Source organism: Brassica oleracea, chromosome C7 (assembly GCF_000695525.1).
Source record: "Brassica oleracea var. oleracea cultivar TO1000 chromosome C7, BOL, whole genome shotgun sequence".
In the NCBI taxonomy this organism is placed as follows: domain Eukaryota; kingdom Viridiplantae; phylum Streptophyta; class Magnoliopsida; order Brassicales; family Brassicaceae; genus Brassica; species Brassica oleracea.
The window spans coordinates 29888659-29906348 of NC_027754.1; the positions used below are offsets into that span (position 1 = coordinate 29888659).

General features: G+C 34.3%; 2 protein-coding genes and 1 pseudogene across 2 annotated transcripts; 1 reads left to right on the forward strand and 2 right to left on the reverse strand.

The window, feature by feature from the left end:
• The first annotated feature begins 540 nt into the window (after positions 1-540).
• Positions 541-1733, forward strand: LOC106303049 (annotated as a pseudogene).
• A 3146-nt stretch (positions 1734-4879) lies between these two features.
• Positions 4880-6710, reverse strand: LOC106307033 (plant UBX domain-containing protein 2). The gene is made up of 3 exons (XM_013743869.1): positions 5707-6710; positions 5351-5629; positions 4880-5278 (listed from the first exon to the last, which is right to left on the reverse strand). Exons 1-3 carry the CDS (start codon positions 6586-6588, stop codon positions 5045-5047), a joined length of 1395 nt encoding a protein of 464 aa, XP_013599323.1. The 5' UTR covers positions 6589-6710; the 3' UTR covers positions 4880-5044.
• Positions 6711-12569: 5859 nt separating this feature from the next.
• On the reverse strand, positions 12570-14157 carry LOC106302141 (cysteine-rich repeat secretory protein 12). Its single transcript, XM_013738670.1, has 3 exons — positions 13334-14157; positions 13042-13170; positions 12570-12839 (listed from the first exon to the last, which is right to left on the reverse strand). The coding sequence occupies exons 1-3, from the start codon at positions 14055-14057 to the stop codon at positions 12829-12831; spliced, it is 864 nt and encodes a 287-aa protein (XP_013594124.1). The 5' UTR covers positions 14058-14157; the 3' UTR covers positions 12570-12828.
• Between the last annotated feature and the right edge of the window lie 3533 nt (positions 14158-17690).

Consider the following 17690-nt stretch of genomic DNA (forward strand, 5'->3'; position numbering starts at 1 on the left):
CATAGCCTTCAATTAAGCTAGCCGTGCCAGCTATAGTGGTGATGTTAGCTACCTTATGTGTGAGATGTATGAAAAATCGTTTGTCTCTCAAAATGGTGTGGCTGGTGCCACTGTCCACCACGATTGTATCCATTCCACTTTTCATTCTTTTGTGATGAGTTGAACGGTTTGTGAGGAGAGAGAACTGCTGCTGGTTGCTGACAGAGAGAAAAGGAGGCGACTGAAAGAGCTTTAGGAGTCGCCGGAAAATAGCAAGAGATCGTTTGGTTTCTGATTTATGGGTGGTGGATTTTTTGGAAGGGTTTAGAGACAAGGTCGTGTTGATAACGGAACTTGTGTGTATTATTAGGGTCTTTATATACATATGGTAATGACGGTCTAAGTACTGGATCGACATGAGATCGTACTTATCTTTAACTAGATAATGACTAGCAATACGTAAGATAAACACCAACTATAATGTAGATAAACACAAGAATAGATAGGCGCCAGTATGATCCTGCAGATGGGTTTGGCATGTCTTGCTACATGGGCTGATAAATGGGTCGATCACTAAATGGTTTATAACAATGTTAAATATTGTTCTTCTTATCTTCACTCTTTATTAGAGCTTCTTTCTATGTCTCGGGTTTCTCTGGTGCTCAAAAACGCAGTTAGAGAGATGAAACCTTGTTATGGACAAATGTCGTCGTTGTACCACCGTTGAGTTCTCTTCTAACCTTTCACTCCCATAGAATATCATTGGTTATCACAATCAGTGCACGAGATTCTAATGATTTTACTTCCCTACCTTCATTCATTGTTTGAATTTATCTCCTTGTCCGGTGTTTCTCCTGTGCTAAGAAACTCCATTAGAGACCAAACCGTTTTATGGACCATGGTGGTTGTTGAACCACCATTGAGTTCCTGTCTAACCGACGATAATCTATGGGAGTTCACTTTGAAATCCGCAGGAAAGTTGAACACTTTGATTCGCCGTGTGGTTGACGCAAACCCTTTGATCAAAAAGGTAACTTGATCATCACGAAACTCGACTGGTCATAATGAAACCTTTTAAGGTAGGGTTTGTTCTTGAGGAATGATTTTTCTTTCTTTCTTTCTCAGTTAATTGTGCCGGGATGCACGGGGTTAGTTCCAGAAGGAATCATTGCATGTGGTGAAAGTTTGGCGAAGAACAATCATAAGTTTGAGACACTTCACATCAATGGCGTCCCTGGCTTCACTAAAGACCATCTCTCAGCACTTTTGACTTACCTTCCTCAAGAGGGAGCAATCGACCTCGAGGTGTGTCCCAAATGCGACCAAGTGAGGATGATTCCGCCTTGCTCAAGAGAATCATGTGTAAGTGGAATGAAGGTTTTGTCACAAACATAGAAATGGTTTTGAGACTAATACTAACATCAATGTTGTTTCGTTGTTGAAGAAACGTGAGGGAAGGAACGAACGGGAGTGCAGGGAATGCTGGTATTGCGTCCCTAGATGCATGGAATGTGCAGTCTGTCTCGGACCAGACACTGATCAGATTGAAGAAGCAGCGTGTGGGGGCAGACGTTGTGTGTCTTCCTTGTTGCCAAGCGCTTCCAAAGTGCAGGTTCTGCAACAAACCATATTGCACAGGTCACAGCAGCCTGAGGCAAGATAACACAACGACTGATGCAACTATGTTTGTATGCCAAGCTTGTCACTACAGGACAAGAACAAGCGAAAAAGAACCTCTCAACTATCAATTTTAAAACCACTTGTCGTTTTAAACCAAAGCCATGCTTACGACCAAGCCAATAAGAAGATTTGGACATTCATATCTAAAAACATTTGTTGTTCTCTGCATCTTTTTTTTATGTTCTTAAATGAAAACCTTGGATTATGTAAAAACCAAAGATACTTATTGTGTAATAAATAAAAAGAAAAAAGTGTTCAACATAGAAAACAGTTACAAACAACAATGACTATAAAATTGATTGAATATAATACTTTTAGTGAACTTTTCTTGAAGGAAAAAAACAACAAAACGGGGTAGATGTTAAAACAAATACACCGAATTCTTTTTTCACTTAACAAGTTAAAATGAAGAAACAAAAATGGAGAGATGTTATTTTTTTTCAGAATTGCTACAACATCATTAATAAAATAATCAGTAGCAGCAAGATGAATGTTAACTGAAAGAAGCGTGATGGAGAGGGTACTGAGTGAAACAGCCAGATGTTGTGGAGTTTGCTGAATGAAGAAGTTCTTGTATCCAAGTGTGATTGTTTTATCACTGTTTTTTTAATAGCTACTTCATAATATTTAACTTAGTAAGTTTACATGATCAAATTCAATAATCATAATGTAACAAGTGAGTCAACACAAAAGCGGAAAATTTGTTCCTTTCGAATAATAAATATTTAGGCTTTTATAGGCAACATTTTATATATAACTTAGACGATCAACTAGATAGGACGGAACTTGATAAATGAATAAGAAAAATGATTTCTTAACGTCTATTGTTATTCTACTGAAAATACATAATTTATCATCAATTAGTATGTGGATATGTAACCTTGACACCATATATATGTTTGCAGAAATTTGAAAGATTGGATGGTTCAGTTCCACATAAATAGACGGTACCATTATAACATTCTATGAAGATATTAAAAAAATTCTTATAGAGTCGACAACAAGACGAAAAATTCGATGCCAGAAACAGAAACTAAAACACTTTGTAGGAATTTGGATGGGGAATGGTGTTTACTAAATGTTGCGTGACCGAATGTTTATCTAACGTAATACTTTTGGTACGGCAGATGAAAACACCATCCAACGATCGCAAAATAAAGAACGGTAGCCGAATCTCCATGGAATATCCGTATTTGGGTCGGTTTCATTCGAATTATTGTATTTTCATTAGTCGATTGTGAACATCTTTAAATTACAATAAGAAATCTAACTTTCCTAAAGAACAGTTCTATACAAAATCTCAGTAATAATTGCAAATTTCATTTTATTACTTCACATTAAGTTCCTTTCCCTGAAATCCTCATATTTAAGTTGACGTATTTGTTTCCATTTTGGCTAATTATATGATAACTACATATATGTTTTCTTCTCTTCAAATATACGTGACATTTTATACAGACATATCTAAAAAAAGATGTTCAATATTGTTCTTCTTATCTTCACTCTTTATTAGAGCTTCTTTCTATGTCCCGTCCCGAGTTTATCTGGTGCTCAAAAACGCAGTTAGAGAGACGAAACCTTGTTATGGATAAAGGTCGTCATTGTACCACCTTTGAGTTCTCTTATAACCTTTCACTCCCGTAGAATATCATTGGTTATTTGGTTAACCCAGACCTCAATGGTCGTAAGGCTTGACCACAGGCGAAAACGCGGGCATAGAGAGAAGCTCGAACATTGAATGAAGATAGGGAAGAACAATCATTAGCATCTTATGAACTGATTGTGATCGCCCGCAGTGTTCTTATTCTTGTTATTTCTCCTCTGTCTTCATATTATCAGCGGTTGACTGTGTTTCTAAAATATAAAATATCATTCCTCTATATTTATAATTTATATTTTCATTGACTTTGATTAATTCGAATATTAATCTGTCTGCATAGAGAATCAGAACAACACAAACCATTTCCAGAAAGATAGCAAAAAGTAGTCTCTTTCCAAAGTGTAGTATAAAAATGTTTAGAGATTCAACACACTTGGATCAGTGGTGATGACTGTTCTGTTGAAATCACAGCTTTCCCCATCCTCTGGTAATAAGCATTGAAGGCGTAGTAGAATGCGCAACAACATCATAACACGCTTCACTATGCATCAACGCCGAAAAATCACCTCTCTGGACCGGAAGCTCAATCAAGAGCCAGCCCTGAAGCACCTTCTTATCAACTTTTTCCTTGGCAATACAAACGCAGTGTGTAAACCTGAGTCCCGTTTGTATTTTACAGTTAATCATTTAGATTTTTTTTGTTGCTTGTGACAGTCTTCTTGTTGCTCATTTTTTCTACTTTTATATTATTTTTATCTTGCCATTTCAATTCTTGATAAGGTTCATATCTCTGGATTTAGACTTGAACAACATCGTCAGAAATTTAATTAGATCAAACAAATAAAATATAAAAGTATTAGATATTGTTTAAATTTCTTAAAGCCAAAAGTTTTACGTCAGAATATTTTCGTTAATTTGTACTAATCTCCAATATGTATCTTAGACCATCTATAAATACAGTAATCATTTTATTTTTTTATTCTATTATAAAGTAAAAAATAGAATAATATATTAAGAAGAAAAAAATTTGGATAGCTCTTTTTAATTTATTTTCGCAAAAATAGCTATTAAAGAAAAAAATAACCAAAATAAGTTTTATTAAAATGTAAATATACACTTATAGCTCTAGGGTTAACTAATATAAACTTAGGGTTTATAGCTGAAAAGCGAAGTTTTGGGGATATGATTTCAAATTTTAAAAATAAAAATGAAAATTTTCAAAATAAAAAGAAATTATTTTGGTCTTTTTTTTTGGAAGCTATTTTTTTGACAAAAACTTAAAAAAAAAGAAGATTATTTGAAAGAATTACTCTAACATTGAAGTTTTTATTCTAAACTTTATTTTATAATGAAAAATAGATTGATATTGAAGATGTTCTTAGCTGCAGCAAAAGTAGTAAACTGTGTCGGAATGTTTAGTTCTTGTTTTTTTTTTGTGCTAAAATTTGGTGGTTCTTGGTTGTTGCTACTTGTTACTTAAGTAACCATGCAAATTCCAGATTTTTGTTTTCTCAGCCATAGTAGAACTTGCACAAGTTTTCTAAAATGGACCTTCAGAGATGTAGTTACTAACGTCATGTATTTTTCTAGTAAAATGAGAAAGTTTTTTTAGATACGATGAATCTTCAAATTTGATTCTAAGTATTGTGCAAATTACACAATTTTTTCCCATAAAACCCCTATAATATGTTCGAATCACAAACACAGAATAATCAACCCACACCATAAAAATAGAAAAAACATAAAACCGTTTTGATGCCAAGTCTTCTGTGGAACTCGAAATGATCATGTGAGTGGCTCACTGATCTCCAGGAGTTCATTGCATAGACCGGTGTAGACGAGAGAGGCAGTCTCAATGGGTCTAAACTTGATTAGCGCCGAAGGAACAAGCTCTTCATCCTCCAAGGTTCTTGGCTTCTGTCCCGGGGCTGGAGTATGCGGAATCACACGCCGTTTAACCAGGACAGGATCCAAAAGCTCGAACTGCAAACTTGGCTCTTTCAAAGCAGAACTCACAAACTGAAAAAAAAAACAGAAAGTTTCAAAACTTTTGTCTTAATTTGAGAAAAAAAAAAGGTTAGTATTAACCACCTCATAGAGAGCAAAGGTTGGTTCCCAAGGAGCAAACACACCTTGAAGCACAACTCCATCAGGAAACTGAACTCTTATCATACTCCTTTTGTACCTCTTTCTAGCTGCTTTCGCTTGCTTCTCCTTGTACGATCTTGGGATCAAAAGTTGTGACTCCGCAATCTTTTTCCTCCTCAGATCCGCTTCTCTTTTGATCTCATCCGCAGAGAGGCTATAGAACGAATCAGGCACCTCTATTTTCGACGCTACGTTCTCAGCAACCGAGAAGAAGACACGAATCTAATCCAACAAAAGAAGAAGATAGTGACAAAACTAAAATAGCCTTGTGTCATAAAAAAAGCAAACAAACTTTTTACCTCTCTATCAATCTTCTTTGGAGCAGCAGCAACTGGCTCCACCGGAAGAACCTCATCCTTTCTAGACATTTCAATCTTTCTTTTTTCCAACATTCCGACAACTTCGTTAATCAGCTGAGTTTGGTCTCCTCCAGGAACATCCATAACCGCCCAAATCTCGTCATTTTCCTCTTTCAACTCGAACCCAACGAGCTCAAGAAGCTCAACGCCTCCCGCAACGTCACCAATAGCTTCCTTAATCTTAGCATTGCTCATCCTAATCTTCCTAAACTTGCCGTTCTCAGGCTCCTTCACTATGTTCTTAAGCAACCTAAGCAAAACATCAACCGAACTCTCACTTGGTTTCCCGGAGAGATACACAACCACGAGCTTCTCCACTTCGGATTTGTCCTTCTCCTCGGATGAAGCTTCGTCTCCATTGGTGGTTGTGTCTTCTCCAAGACAGCTCTCCACGTGGACGGAGACTTCTTCCTCTGTTTTGAAAGGGTTGCCGCAGATCGGACACTCGAACATGTTCAGAGAGTATCCGTTTTGAGATCTGTTGGAAGACGTGATGAACGCTCCGAAAGGGTCGAACCCGTCTTGTGGAGGAGCACGAACCGGATCAGGATCCGGTTTTTTCTGTGACCCGGAAGATACGGGTTTCTCTGGCAACGCGGCTGATGGAGAAGGAGAAGGAGAAGGTTTGGCGGGTCTAGGAGTCTGATTCGGATTCGGCTTCGGCTTCGAAGATTGGGGAGGGTTAAACCGGTTTTGAATCGGGTTAACGGGTGCAGAGGAGGAAGATCCGAGAACTCTACCAGAGCCTTTGAATTTGCCGGAGGAGGAAGAGAGATTGACTTTCTTCATGAATCCTTTTAGCTTATCTTTAACGTCATCCATCTTCTTCTTTCTTTCTTCTTGAAATTTATCTGAAAAGGCTTATAAAAAGACAGAACATATGAAGAAAGAGATCAGAGAATGGTTTTGTTCTGTTCTGTCTTTCCCTCTTTTCGTAAGCCGAAAGTTAATGTTGACCTTAGCTGCGAGATAACTCCAATTGATGGGCTGGTTTGGGCCGACTGTTGTGTTTATATCCTTTTCAGACCACTTCTTTTTATCCCATAAAAATGAGAGAATTTTAAGCCAGAATATATATGCTCATCATATAGTATTGGATATTGCCCCCACATTGGCTTCGGTAAGGCAATTCATAGTTGGTATGGTAACTTGGTGTGGTACGTTTGTGATGTGAGTTTCAACTAGGACATCGTGAAATTATATTCATTTGCGGATTAGTTAGCCCAGAAAGCACTTTTCTGTAACTCTCAGTAGTGATTCATAATTGTCCAAGTTTTTTTTTAATGAATTCTTTTGTAAATAACGATTTCTAGCTGTCCAAAAAGAAAAATAAATAAGTGTTAATTCGCCAACTAACCAATTTTGGGATCAATATTAAGAATATAGCTATCCATTTGACATAATTAAATGGATAATATTTTTTTTCCTTTTCTTTCTGGTTTTAACTTTTTGTTTTGCAGGTACACGATAAAGAAAATAATTGATGATTTTAAAATTGAAAAGAAGAAAATGAGAGGAGATTACGAGACCTGGTTGATAATAGTGATCGAAGAAAAATGGTGACGGTTATGAAACAATCGGTGATAATAACGGTTTTGATGTTACAATGGTGACAGTTATCGCGGCGATGGTGATTATCACATCGGCGGTGGTGGTGAGTACGGTAGGGGCAGCTACGGATCGTGACGGTGATGATTATCGTAGTATCATAGCAATGGAGGTGAGTACGGTGGTGATGGTGAAACAACGATAGTTTGAAATATGTAAAAGAGACAATGAAATAGGTGGTGGTCGTGGTGGTAATGACAATGGTGGTGGTGGTTAAAAAGAAATTGACAGTCGTGGATATGTAGGAAACAATGATCTTTTATCACATAGATTAGAAATAGTATAGAACAAACTAGGTGGTATAGCAAGTATTAGTAAAATTAGTAAATAGAATGGTATATTCGAAAATGAATTGTGTTCCCTCCTCTACATCTATGGATGATTTCTACACCCAAACTCAAACACTAATCACTAAACCCTAAAATAAAATATAAACCTTAATCCAAATATCAAAACATGCACGTTGTACATAATATGAAGCATTATTAAAATAGAATAGTAACAAGGAAATATCATAGTACATATTGTTCAAATAGCATAGTACAACCTAGAATTTACAGTACATTCGAGTGGTGGTGGTTATGGTGGAAGAGATGATGACTGATATCAAATAGATGGAGTTGTTTTGAAAGATGTGATGACAAAATTATGAAAGCGAAGATTACAGATTTTAATAATTTAAAAAATGATGACAATAGCGGTGGCCGAGTGACAGAATAACAGAGTTGATAGAGGCGGTGGTGATTACGGAGGAAGAGATAATGGTTGATAGGATTGTGGTCTAGAAAAATATATAATATTGAACAAAGATTATGGATTTGTGATGATTGTAGTACAAGTGGAAACAATAAAAGAGACAGTGGTGATTAAGAAAGAAACGACGGTGGTGGCGATTGGTAATAAAGAAGAAAGTGTTTGAGATTTTAGTGACCGGATACTAAGGACAATATAGTATATAATATAGTAATAATGGTGACTCTTTTTTTAGTTAGATTCTTAAATATGCTTTATTTCTTAGCTATCTAGCCTAATTTCTCAATAAATAACGGTTGTTGTGACCATAGAAATCAATAAAAAGTATGTTCAGCAAAAAGTATTAATAACAATCATAGCTCGAGAATATGCAGTTTTCATAAGTTTCAAAAAAATATATGCAGTTTTCATTAGGTCTGGGCATAAATACTCGTTACTTGACTTATACTCGCTACTCGCTCCGTTTCCGTCTTGATTTTCAAGTATTCGTCATTGTTAAGTCGAGTATCAAATAGTATAACTTAGATACTTGCAAGTATAAAAAAATCATTACTCGGCTTGTATTATTCGTTACTTTCATATAGAAAACATTTTTGTTATTACGAAAAAGCAAAAAATACTCTTATATAGAAATATTCTTGTTTTTGATCATTTGTTAGAGTGTGCACAAATATTTGAATTAGAATATTTCCCGTAATTTTTCCTTGCAGAATAAACAAAATAAACTTTCATGTCTATTATTTCTATTAAGAGTATTATTGACTATGTAATTCTTAAATATTCGTAAATATTTGCAAATAACTCAAAAGTACTCTCAAGTAACAAGTAATATAGTAAGTGATATCTCTTGATTTTAATAAGTTTTAGATTCATATTTATGCTTATTATGATCATTTAAGGTTGCATTTTAGATCTTTATGTTGCATTTGCATACTCATTTGCATATCATAGGGGTTGGAATGCACATTTGGAAGTTTGGAACGAAAATCAAGAATTAAATTGCACATTTTGGAGTTTTGGGTCCAATTTGATGTTAACAAGAGGGCATGGACCAAAGCTGCAAATTCAGAACTCTCGGTTGGGTTACATTGCACAATCGAAAGTACATGGTTGATTTGAGAGGGTGTGTCTGCAAATTCTGAAGTCAAGGGTCGCATTGAAAATAACAAGAATTTCAGGGACCTGTTTTTCAAAATACTGGGAAATCACCATTGGAGCTCACGAGCTTCACGGAGCTGTAGATCCTGACGATTCCGACGGCAGCGAGGCTTGACGCGACGACGACGAGACTCACTGTACGACCGAGACGCGGAGGAGCTGAGCAGCGGTGCTGCTGGCCGGAGCACGAGCTCAACCACCACCACGACTGAAGCTTGAGACGAAGAAGACGACTTGGTTGTGTCACGGTTCACATCGAGAAACCACGAAGGAGATTGACGAAGATGGAGAGTGGAGGAGCCACAGTGGCTGTGATTGGAGTCAGCCCGTGTCGACTTGGAGCGAGCTGAACCGGAAGTCGCAGAGGAGGAGGTGAGCACAACGAGCTTGAGAGCGAGATCATGGAGCCGGTTGCGGCAGTCGCTGTATCTTAGACGAGCTCTAGAGCGGGTGTATGGAGCGACGAAGCCTAACCGTTCGTTCCAGCTTTGAATCATCACAAGTGCTGGAGCGGGCAACACACAACGGGTTGTGAAGTCGCCGTACCATGAGCGTGAGCTGGAGCGGGCTTCTGCTGCGACATCACCGACCCGCGCGCATCTTCCAACAGACATCATCTTCGGAGCTAAGTAGTGGAGCGGTCACGGGCAGCGGGGTGAAGTGGTCGATGTGCCTCACACGATCCATGGAGCGGGTGTTTGGAGCGGGATGAGGAAGCCGATCCCACACTTTGATTGGTCGAGTTTTATTTATTTTATGGGCCTTTTTGAGATTTGTTTATAGGCCCACTCGTTTTTAAGTTCTATATATATATTTTAGACCTAAAAATTAGGTGATCTTGTTTTCTATCTAATCAAAAGCCACTTTTGGATGAAATGTCTAATCTTGATCATAATTTCTTATCTTTGCTTGATTACTTTGACTATTAATCATGTTTAGATTTGGATCAACTAATGATCTAGTGTCTACCATGATTATGAGTGAGTAGTCATCTTTGGATTCATGGGTTAGGATGATTTAGGAGATTAAATGATGATCTAGAATGTTTAGAGTAGATTAATGTGTTTCCTTGCTTGATTGAGTGATCTTAATGCTAAGCTTGAGTTGACCATTCTGGTTTAGAACTCTAGACATTTCATTGCCCGGAAAGTGTTCGATGAAATGTCTGAGCCAACTCATCAAGCTCTTAGCTTACCCTACCAAAGGGATTTGATGTTAGGGGAGTTAGGAAAGTGGAATGATCTATCCTTAATGATTGCTTGATTGACACAAACCAAAGGAATTTGATGTTTGATCATGAGAGTAAATGAGCTTTTATCTTGGAAGAGAACTTGCTTAGAATTGATATCTAGACTTAGGGGAATGTGTTGATTGAAACCTTGACATTTTTGATTTAATCTTAGCCATCTGAAATCAAAATCCTATGCCCATAATTCCTCATTTTTCCAATTGATTGAAAGTTGTTGTTTAGTTGCTTTAGAAACCTGTTAGTTTAATCAAACCACTTCATTGAACTGAATGCACTTAGATTAAGTTTAAACTTGCATTCTCTTTGCATAAAAAACTTAGAAATGGATTGACATCTTAAATACTACATAATTTGAATTAGGACCCTTGAAAAATTCATTTCAGTATGACAAGTAATTTGTAAGTAACTCATTTTTGAGCCTCCAAATAACAAGTACTAATTTTTAGCAAGTCTAAATATAAGTCTAAATTTCTATTACTCGTACAAGACAAGTCAACTATCAAATATACCGAAAGTGGAAAATACCTATTTGTGTCATGTCCTAGTTTTCATGCATTGCTAAAGAGCAACCGCTAGAGAGTGTTTCTACACACCCAATGTTTATCGATCAAGTACCAATTCAAATGAGACAAAACTGGTGTTTAAAAATGTACTCTCTCTGTTTTGCTTTAAATGGTGACTTAGAAATTTTTTGTTTCAAGTGATGTTTTTAAGTTTTTGTATAAAAAATAAATGTAATTTGATATCTAAGCTTATTTGTATTTTGCAATATGATTTTTTATTGGTTGAATTAGTTATAATTATTATTGTTTTTAGGCAAAATAGAAAACTTGATACTAAAAGTTTGTAATTCCTTTTTTGGTGTGAAAAACTTTTAAAAATCAGTTATTATGAAAAAAAATGCAACATTGACTTCAACCTGGGTTAATTATCGATCATAACTATGCGGGGTGCGTGGACAATATACGTAGTCACAAGAATACTGATTATACATGTCCCATGGGTTTTCTAGAATACATAAATTTGGCTTGAGGCGGGAACTTTGAGTTATAAAAGATAAAAAGAGTAAGTGAAGGCATTAGAGCTATTAAAAACGCGATCGATTCCCGTATCTGGACCTTATATTGTTGTAACTGGAGTTATATTCTTGCTTTTTTTAACTTAACTGGAGTTATATTCTTATAACCTTTATATTGTTTGTGGGGGAAATGGAACCAAAATTTTCTAGAAAGTACGTCCACTATGCCCAAGTGACATTGTTCTTTTGTGAATTTAGCTTTGGTCATTTATAAATTAAAAAAATTGAGTTCGAATTTCTACCTAAAACTATTACAGTAACACTGTGTCAAAAAGAAACTATTACAGTATAACGACATTTTAAACATTGGTGCTCGGAAACGCAGTAATACATCTGCCACTAAAAAAAGTTTAAACAACTATAAACTACGTACATATTTATAACATATTAAGTGGTATATATAGAATGAAAAAAAAATAGAGTCCGTAGACGCTTCCTTTTGGCCTAGGATAAGCTCGAAAACAGAAAATGAAAAATAAAATAAAAGAAGTAGAAAACATATTGGAACAAATATTTATTTATTTTATAAACTAGGGCGATAATTGATGATAGAGAGAATGTATCACGTAAGCCAATGGTTCCACCTATTGTGCTTTTATTCTCCCTACTTTTGTTTGAAAACATAATGATATTAATCTGGCCACTTTATAAAGTTATTTTTACTAGATAAATCTATATGTTATGGCATGATTACTGATTAGTATCAAAATCAATCAACCATACCAACCACTTGAGTACTACCTTCTCTTTTAGTAAAATTTTATCGCATATCTTTCAAATCCGACTTCATGTTTTTTCATAGCCGTTGACGCTCCAAAACAGCGGGTAACATTAATATTTAAAGAAATGTGTAGCTATAGTTCAGATTCAAAGAAGACAATCACACATACCATAAGCTAGCTTTCTCGGCAATATTAAGTGATTATGGATCTATATATATTATGATAAACATCGAGATATCAAAAGAATTGCATGCGCCACTTTATAAAACGATATTATACGAAGACACGGATACAAGTCTATAAACGGCGTAAAAATCATATACATTTTGATCAAGACTTGAATTAAAGACATAAAGTGGGTCAAAAAGGAAACATTTGAGTGGAGAATATGAAGAATCTCTTCGCTTTTCTTTCTCCTTTACGCATTAAATTCTTTTTTTTTCTTGATATATTTGATGATACAAGAGTCGAGAAGCAAAACCCCATAACGCAGTTTATTTTCCACCTGAAAAACCAAAATAAATAAATAAATAGAGAATGTAAGAAATTCGGATCCACCATATAATGTGCCTTTATCTTGGGGTCCACCCATCACATATACAAATTGATCCGTTTATCATCAAAACATTTGATTATGATGATTGTGTTCCATTCCATTACGTACATATAAAAAATGAAAAGGAGTTAGGGATGAGTCATTCATTTACCTTTAACTCTCTCGCACGATTTTGACATAAAAGAAAGTAAAACAACGAGTAACGTAACTCCAGCAATTAAGCCAACTATGATTGCAAGTGTCTTCTGTATCTCATCGTCATTATTGTCACGATTCCCACCTTAATCCCAAAACGTTTATCAAATATTGCATGCATATACAATATGATATGACATGCGTAAATGCATGGATAGTTTAGATTCATCATGAACAATTAATTAACTCTTAAACACAAATAAGAAAATTAAGAGAAACAAAAGCAGCAGAGCAGAGAAGGGCATTACCGTAGCCGTTGGCTCGCGAGTGTCCTCCGCGCCCAGAGTACCGCGCGTAGCACTTGGCTAAGTAAACTTCACCCCAAGCGGCGGTGCCACAATCAGTTTTCAACCGTCCGATCGCTTCCATCAAACAGTCCTGACACTCGCTCGCACTGAGATCTCCGGTGCACTGCGCCACACCTTGCAGCTCCCCCGACACTCCCACTCTATAAGACCCACCGCTACTCGTCGATAAATAACCAACCACCGAGTCCCTCCGAGTCATCTCGTCCGAGTTATACCCAACCGGTGACCCGCACCGTCTAACGACCACCGTCTTATCCTCGACGCCGAGGAACGTCGAGTTGTCATACTTCACGAAACATCCTTCGAGCTGCAACGCGCCACCGGTAGCGCCGGCGCAGAGGCTTCCGAGACGGCTAACGGCTCGAGCGACGCACCTAGCGCAGTCGCCGGAGCCTAAAGAAAGGTCGCCGCGACACTGGTACAAGCCGTAGACGGAACCGTCGCCGCCGGAGATTCCGTTGACGGTGAAGTTGTTGTATGTGTAGAGAGAAGCTGAGCTAACGAAGGAGGTGAGGAGCGAGTTGACGTTAGACTCGTAAGGCGATCCCGGAAAATATTTTGTTTGCGAGCAGCCACCGTAGACAAAAGTATCGACGGCGGCGAATGTGAATGTTCCGAGGAGGAACAGGACGGTGATAAAGAGAAGCGTTTTTGTGCAGAACATGACTTTGTGTGTGTGTGGTATGACTAGAAGAAAATATGAGAATGAGCAACTTTTTATGCTTGGTGCGTTGTTACATTTATTATGAACACAAAATGTTATACACTCTTTTTAATTATCTGGTTGGACTGCTATAGTGTTATTGTCAACATTATTTTACTTGCTAATTTTATATTATCAACGCTGTTTTTTGTGTTAAAATAACATATATACACCTGAATTTACACAGCATCTGTAATTATTTCCCTACAAATCAACTAAGACTAAACCCAAAATAAAAAGAAGCCCTAAAAATCTAATAGTTGAGCATAATATCTATCTGTAATATTAAAACTGAAGTACTTTTTGGTATTATTTGGAAACATGTATAACAGTACAAACGAGAATTATTTGGAAATACGGATATCGGTATAAAAAAGTAGTATAGTATCATTTTAATAATTTCATTAATATAATTACATTAATCGTCTTTCAATGTTTCACTCATTTTAACAATTTCATTAATTATATTATCTTAACAATACATCACATCATGAATTATATCACCATAATATTGATAGTGCATATTTTATTTATCAGTTAATCAACATTAACTTTATGTCAATTATAAAATAAAAATGAAAAATATAAAATAACTAGGTTTAGCATATAGTTAAACGTTCGGTTTAGTTTGTTTTACTAAATTTATTTATTTATTTTAGTTTCAATCGATAGAAAATTACGTACCAAAAACATAATTTAAAGACATGTTTTGTGAATAAAAAAATAACTTAAATCAAAATAATAAAATGTATTACATTTATTGTCACTTAATTTTCACTCCATATACCAAGAGCAACTAATCTAGTGGCGAACAAGCTTGCACAAGGTGTTTGGAGTTCTCCTTCAGCTGTGTTCTATGTTGATTCCACCCCACCGGTTTGGCTTTCCGAGCCGGTAGGATTTTTATCATAATTTAGTTATTGTTGTCAAAAAAAAAAAATCAGTTAGACTGAACATTGGCTATCCATTTAGGTACAGGTTGTTCTTTTTTAATATTGTTTTTTTTAAATTAAGCCTCACTTGAATATTATAAATTTATGTGTGTGTTTTGAGTTTGGTTCTGATGTACAAGAACCTAAAAATGTCTAAATAACAAATGTATTTAAAACGAGTTTGGATATTTGTACCAAAAATAACAATATTACCCGATTCGGTTCAGATCTTTTGAATACAATTAGTTATATTACGACACATCTAAAATATATAACACTATGAAAAACAAATATCAATATATAAAATGTAAAAATCAATATCCGTGCGGATGCGCGGATCAATCTCTAGTATAAGATTTATAGTCAGAGATACCTAAGAATCTAATATATAAGCATCACATTCAATGATCTAGCTATGTTTTGTAATATAAACTAAATTTTGATCTGTATTTTCAAAACATGGGATTATATTGTACCAAATTAATTCTTTTTAGCTATAATCATTTTTAGATAATATAGTTATGAGTTCCAAAAAACAAGCAATATTATAATATAGTGTAGATATAAAAGTTTCACATATACTAACAATTTTATTTTTTATAAAATTATATAATTTAAAAAAATTTAGTTCATTTTAACGGTAAATGATATTTAATTATCGTTTTATTTAGTTGACATATTTTGTAAATAACACATGAACTAAATTTTAGTTATATGCTATGATTTTATTTTAATAAGATAGATATTTCATGTAATATAGTGTAATATTTCCTTCTATTATTAGGATGGTGTCAAAAAGAATATTTCTTATTTGATCATAAATTTAGTTTGATAAAACCAAATATAGGAAATGGGGTGAGAGAAGTCTCTCTATAAAGGAGAAAGGGCCAAGTTCAAGAAGAAAAAGGCCATGATAGCTTCCCACTAGGATGGAGTCACTAGATTTATTTATCAAGGAAAATACTACAAATGCGCACATATATGATTGTTTTTATTGTCGAATTTAACAAACAAATATATTATTTTTTATGATTTTTAATTTTCATCCGGTCTTCTTATCAGTCTCGATGATTTACAGAAATGAGGTAATAGTATTTTTAGCAAGAAATCTGATAATATGATTAACCAAGAGAATCAAGATAATATTTGCTTGAACTTTTCTTATGCGAAACGATAATGACGAGTAAAGAATTTAAGAGACATGATAAGTCTGATACTGTAATATTAGATTTAACATTTGGGTCTCGCTTAATAATTTGTGGGATGTTGTTGTTATGTCATTTCAGTCATTTTGTCATTCTATTTAGCTATTTCTGCATTTTCAATAACGAATTTTGAATATCCGAAACTGTTCTGTCAATGGTAAAAAAGTATTCTTCTCTAGGATCATTTCCAAAATACACTCTGTAATTTTAAATATAAAGTTTTTTGCTCTCCAAAAAAGAATTTCAAAACTTCAAATTTAAAGTTTTGAAGAGTGAAACTATATATTTGAAGTTTCATATATTTATTTGCATTTTGATCCTTACAATTACAAATCACATTTATGATTCATAAATATTTTCTTGTTTATTGTTTTAATCTTTATAAAAATTATATCTCATAAATATTATAAGTTTTGTTTACAAAATTTAAGTTTATATATAAAATTAAATAAAACTTTAAAATAAGATTTAAAATATTTAAAACTAGATTTAGATAACAAAAATATACAAAAAACTTAACAAAAAAAAGCTTTTAAAAAATTACATAAAGACATAACAATTACACAAATTTAAATATTACAACAACATTAATAGTCAGGTAAGTTTGAACCGGAACCTTCAACATTTCTAAATATTGTCTTTTTTTTTGTGTAAGTGAAGATGGTTGTTGTTGTTGTTGATGATATATTTCCGTACAATTCTTTCTTGTTTATATGAATATATTCACGAGTATTAATATCATCAATAAAAGTTAGTCTTTTAGCAATATTTTATGTTTATCTTTTACTTTCTTGTTCTTATCTAATGTATTTACAAGTATTAATATCAATTTCAACAATTTTTATCTCTAATCTACAAATTAAAAATAAGGATAACCATTTTCACTTCAAAATGTACTATTAGATCATATATGCATTACGAAAATCACTTTATAGAATAATATGATATTTTGATTGAAGTTTAATATTAATTAAGTTATTTGGTTTAAAATTTTATACTTTAATATAAAATTTTATTAATTAATATTGTTGTAATATGTTTATATATGTGCTAGTTATTTACAATTTTTTCAAGGATTCAAATTAGTTATGATAAATATAAGGATCATATTATAAAATACAAATAGTTTTAAAATTGAGTTTAAAGTTTTGTTTTTGGAAAATAACACTTTTAAACTTCAAATATAGAGTTTTGGAAACTTCAAAATAGAATTCATTTTAGGAGATGCTCTATAGACATAGATGTCAAGTTAGAATCTCCTCAACAATATATAAGAAATTTAACAACTGACTCTTGTCCATCGTCCAAGAAGATTATAGGGTTTATGATTAAAATTTCTTTTTTTTTTGTCAACTGTGTTTTAAAGTACTTTAAGCCCATTGGACAATTACATTTGGTACCAGTTTATACAAAGAGAAGAGTCCATTAAGCACTAAAATATTAAATCAGCCCAAAAA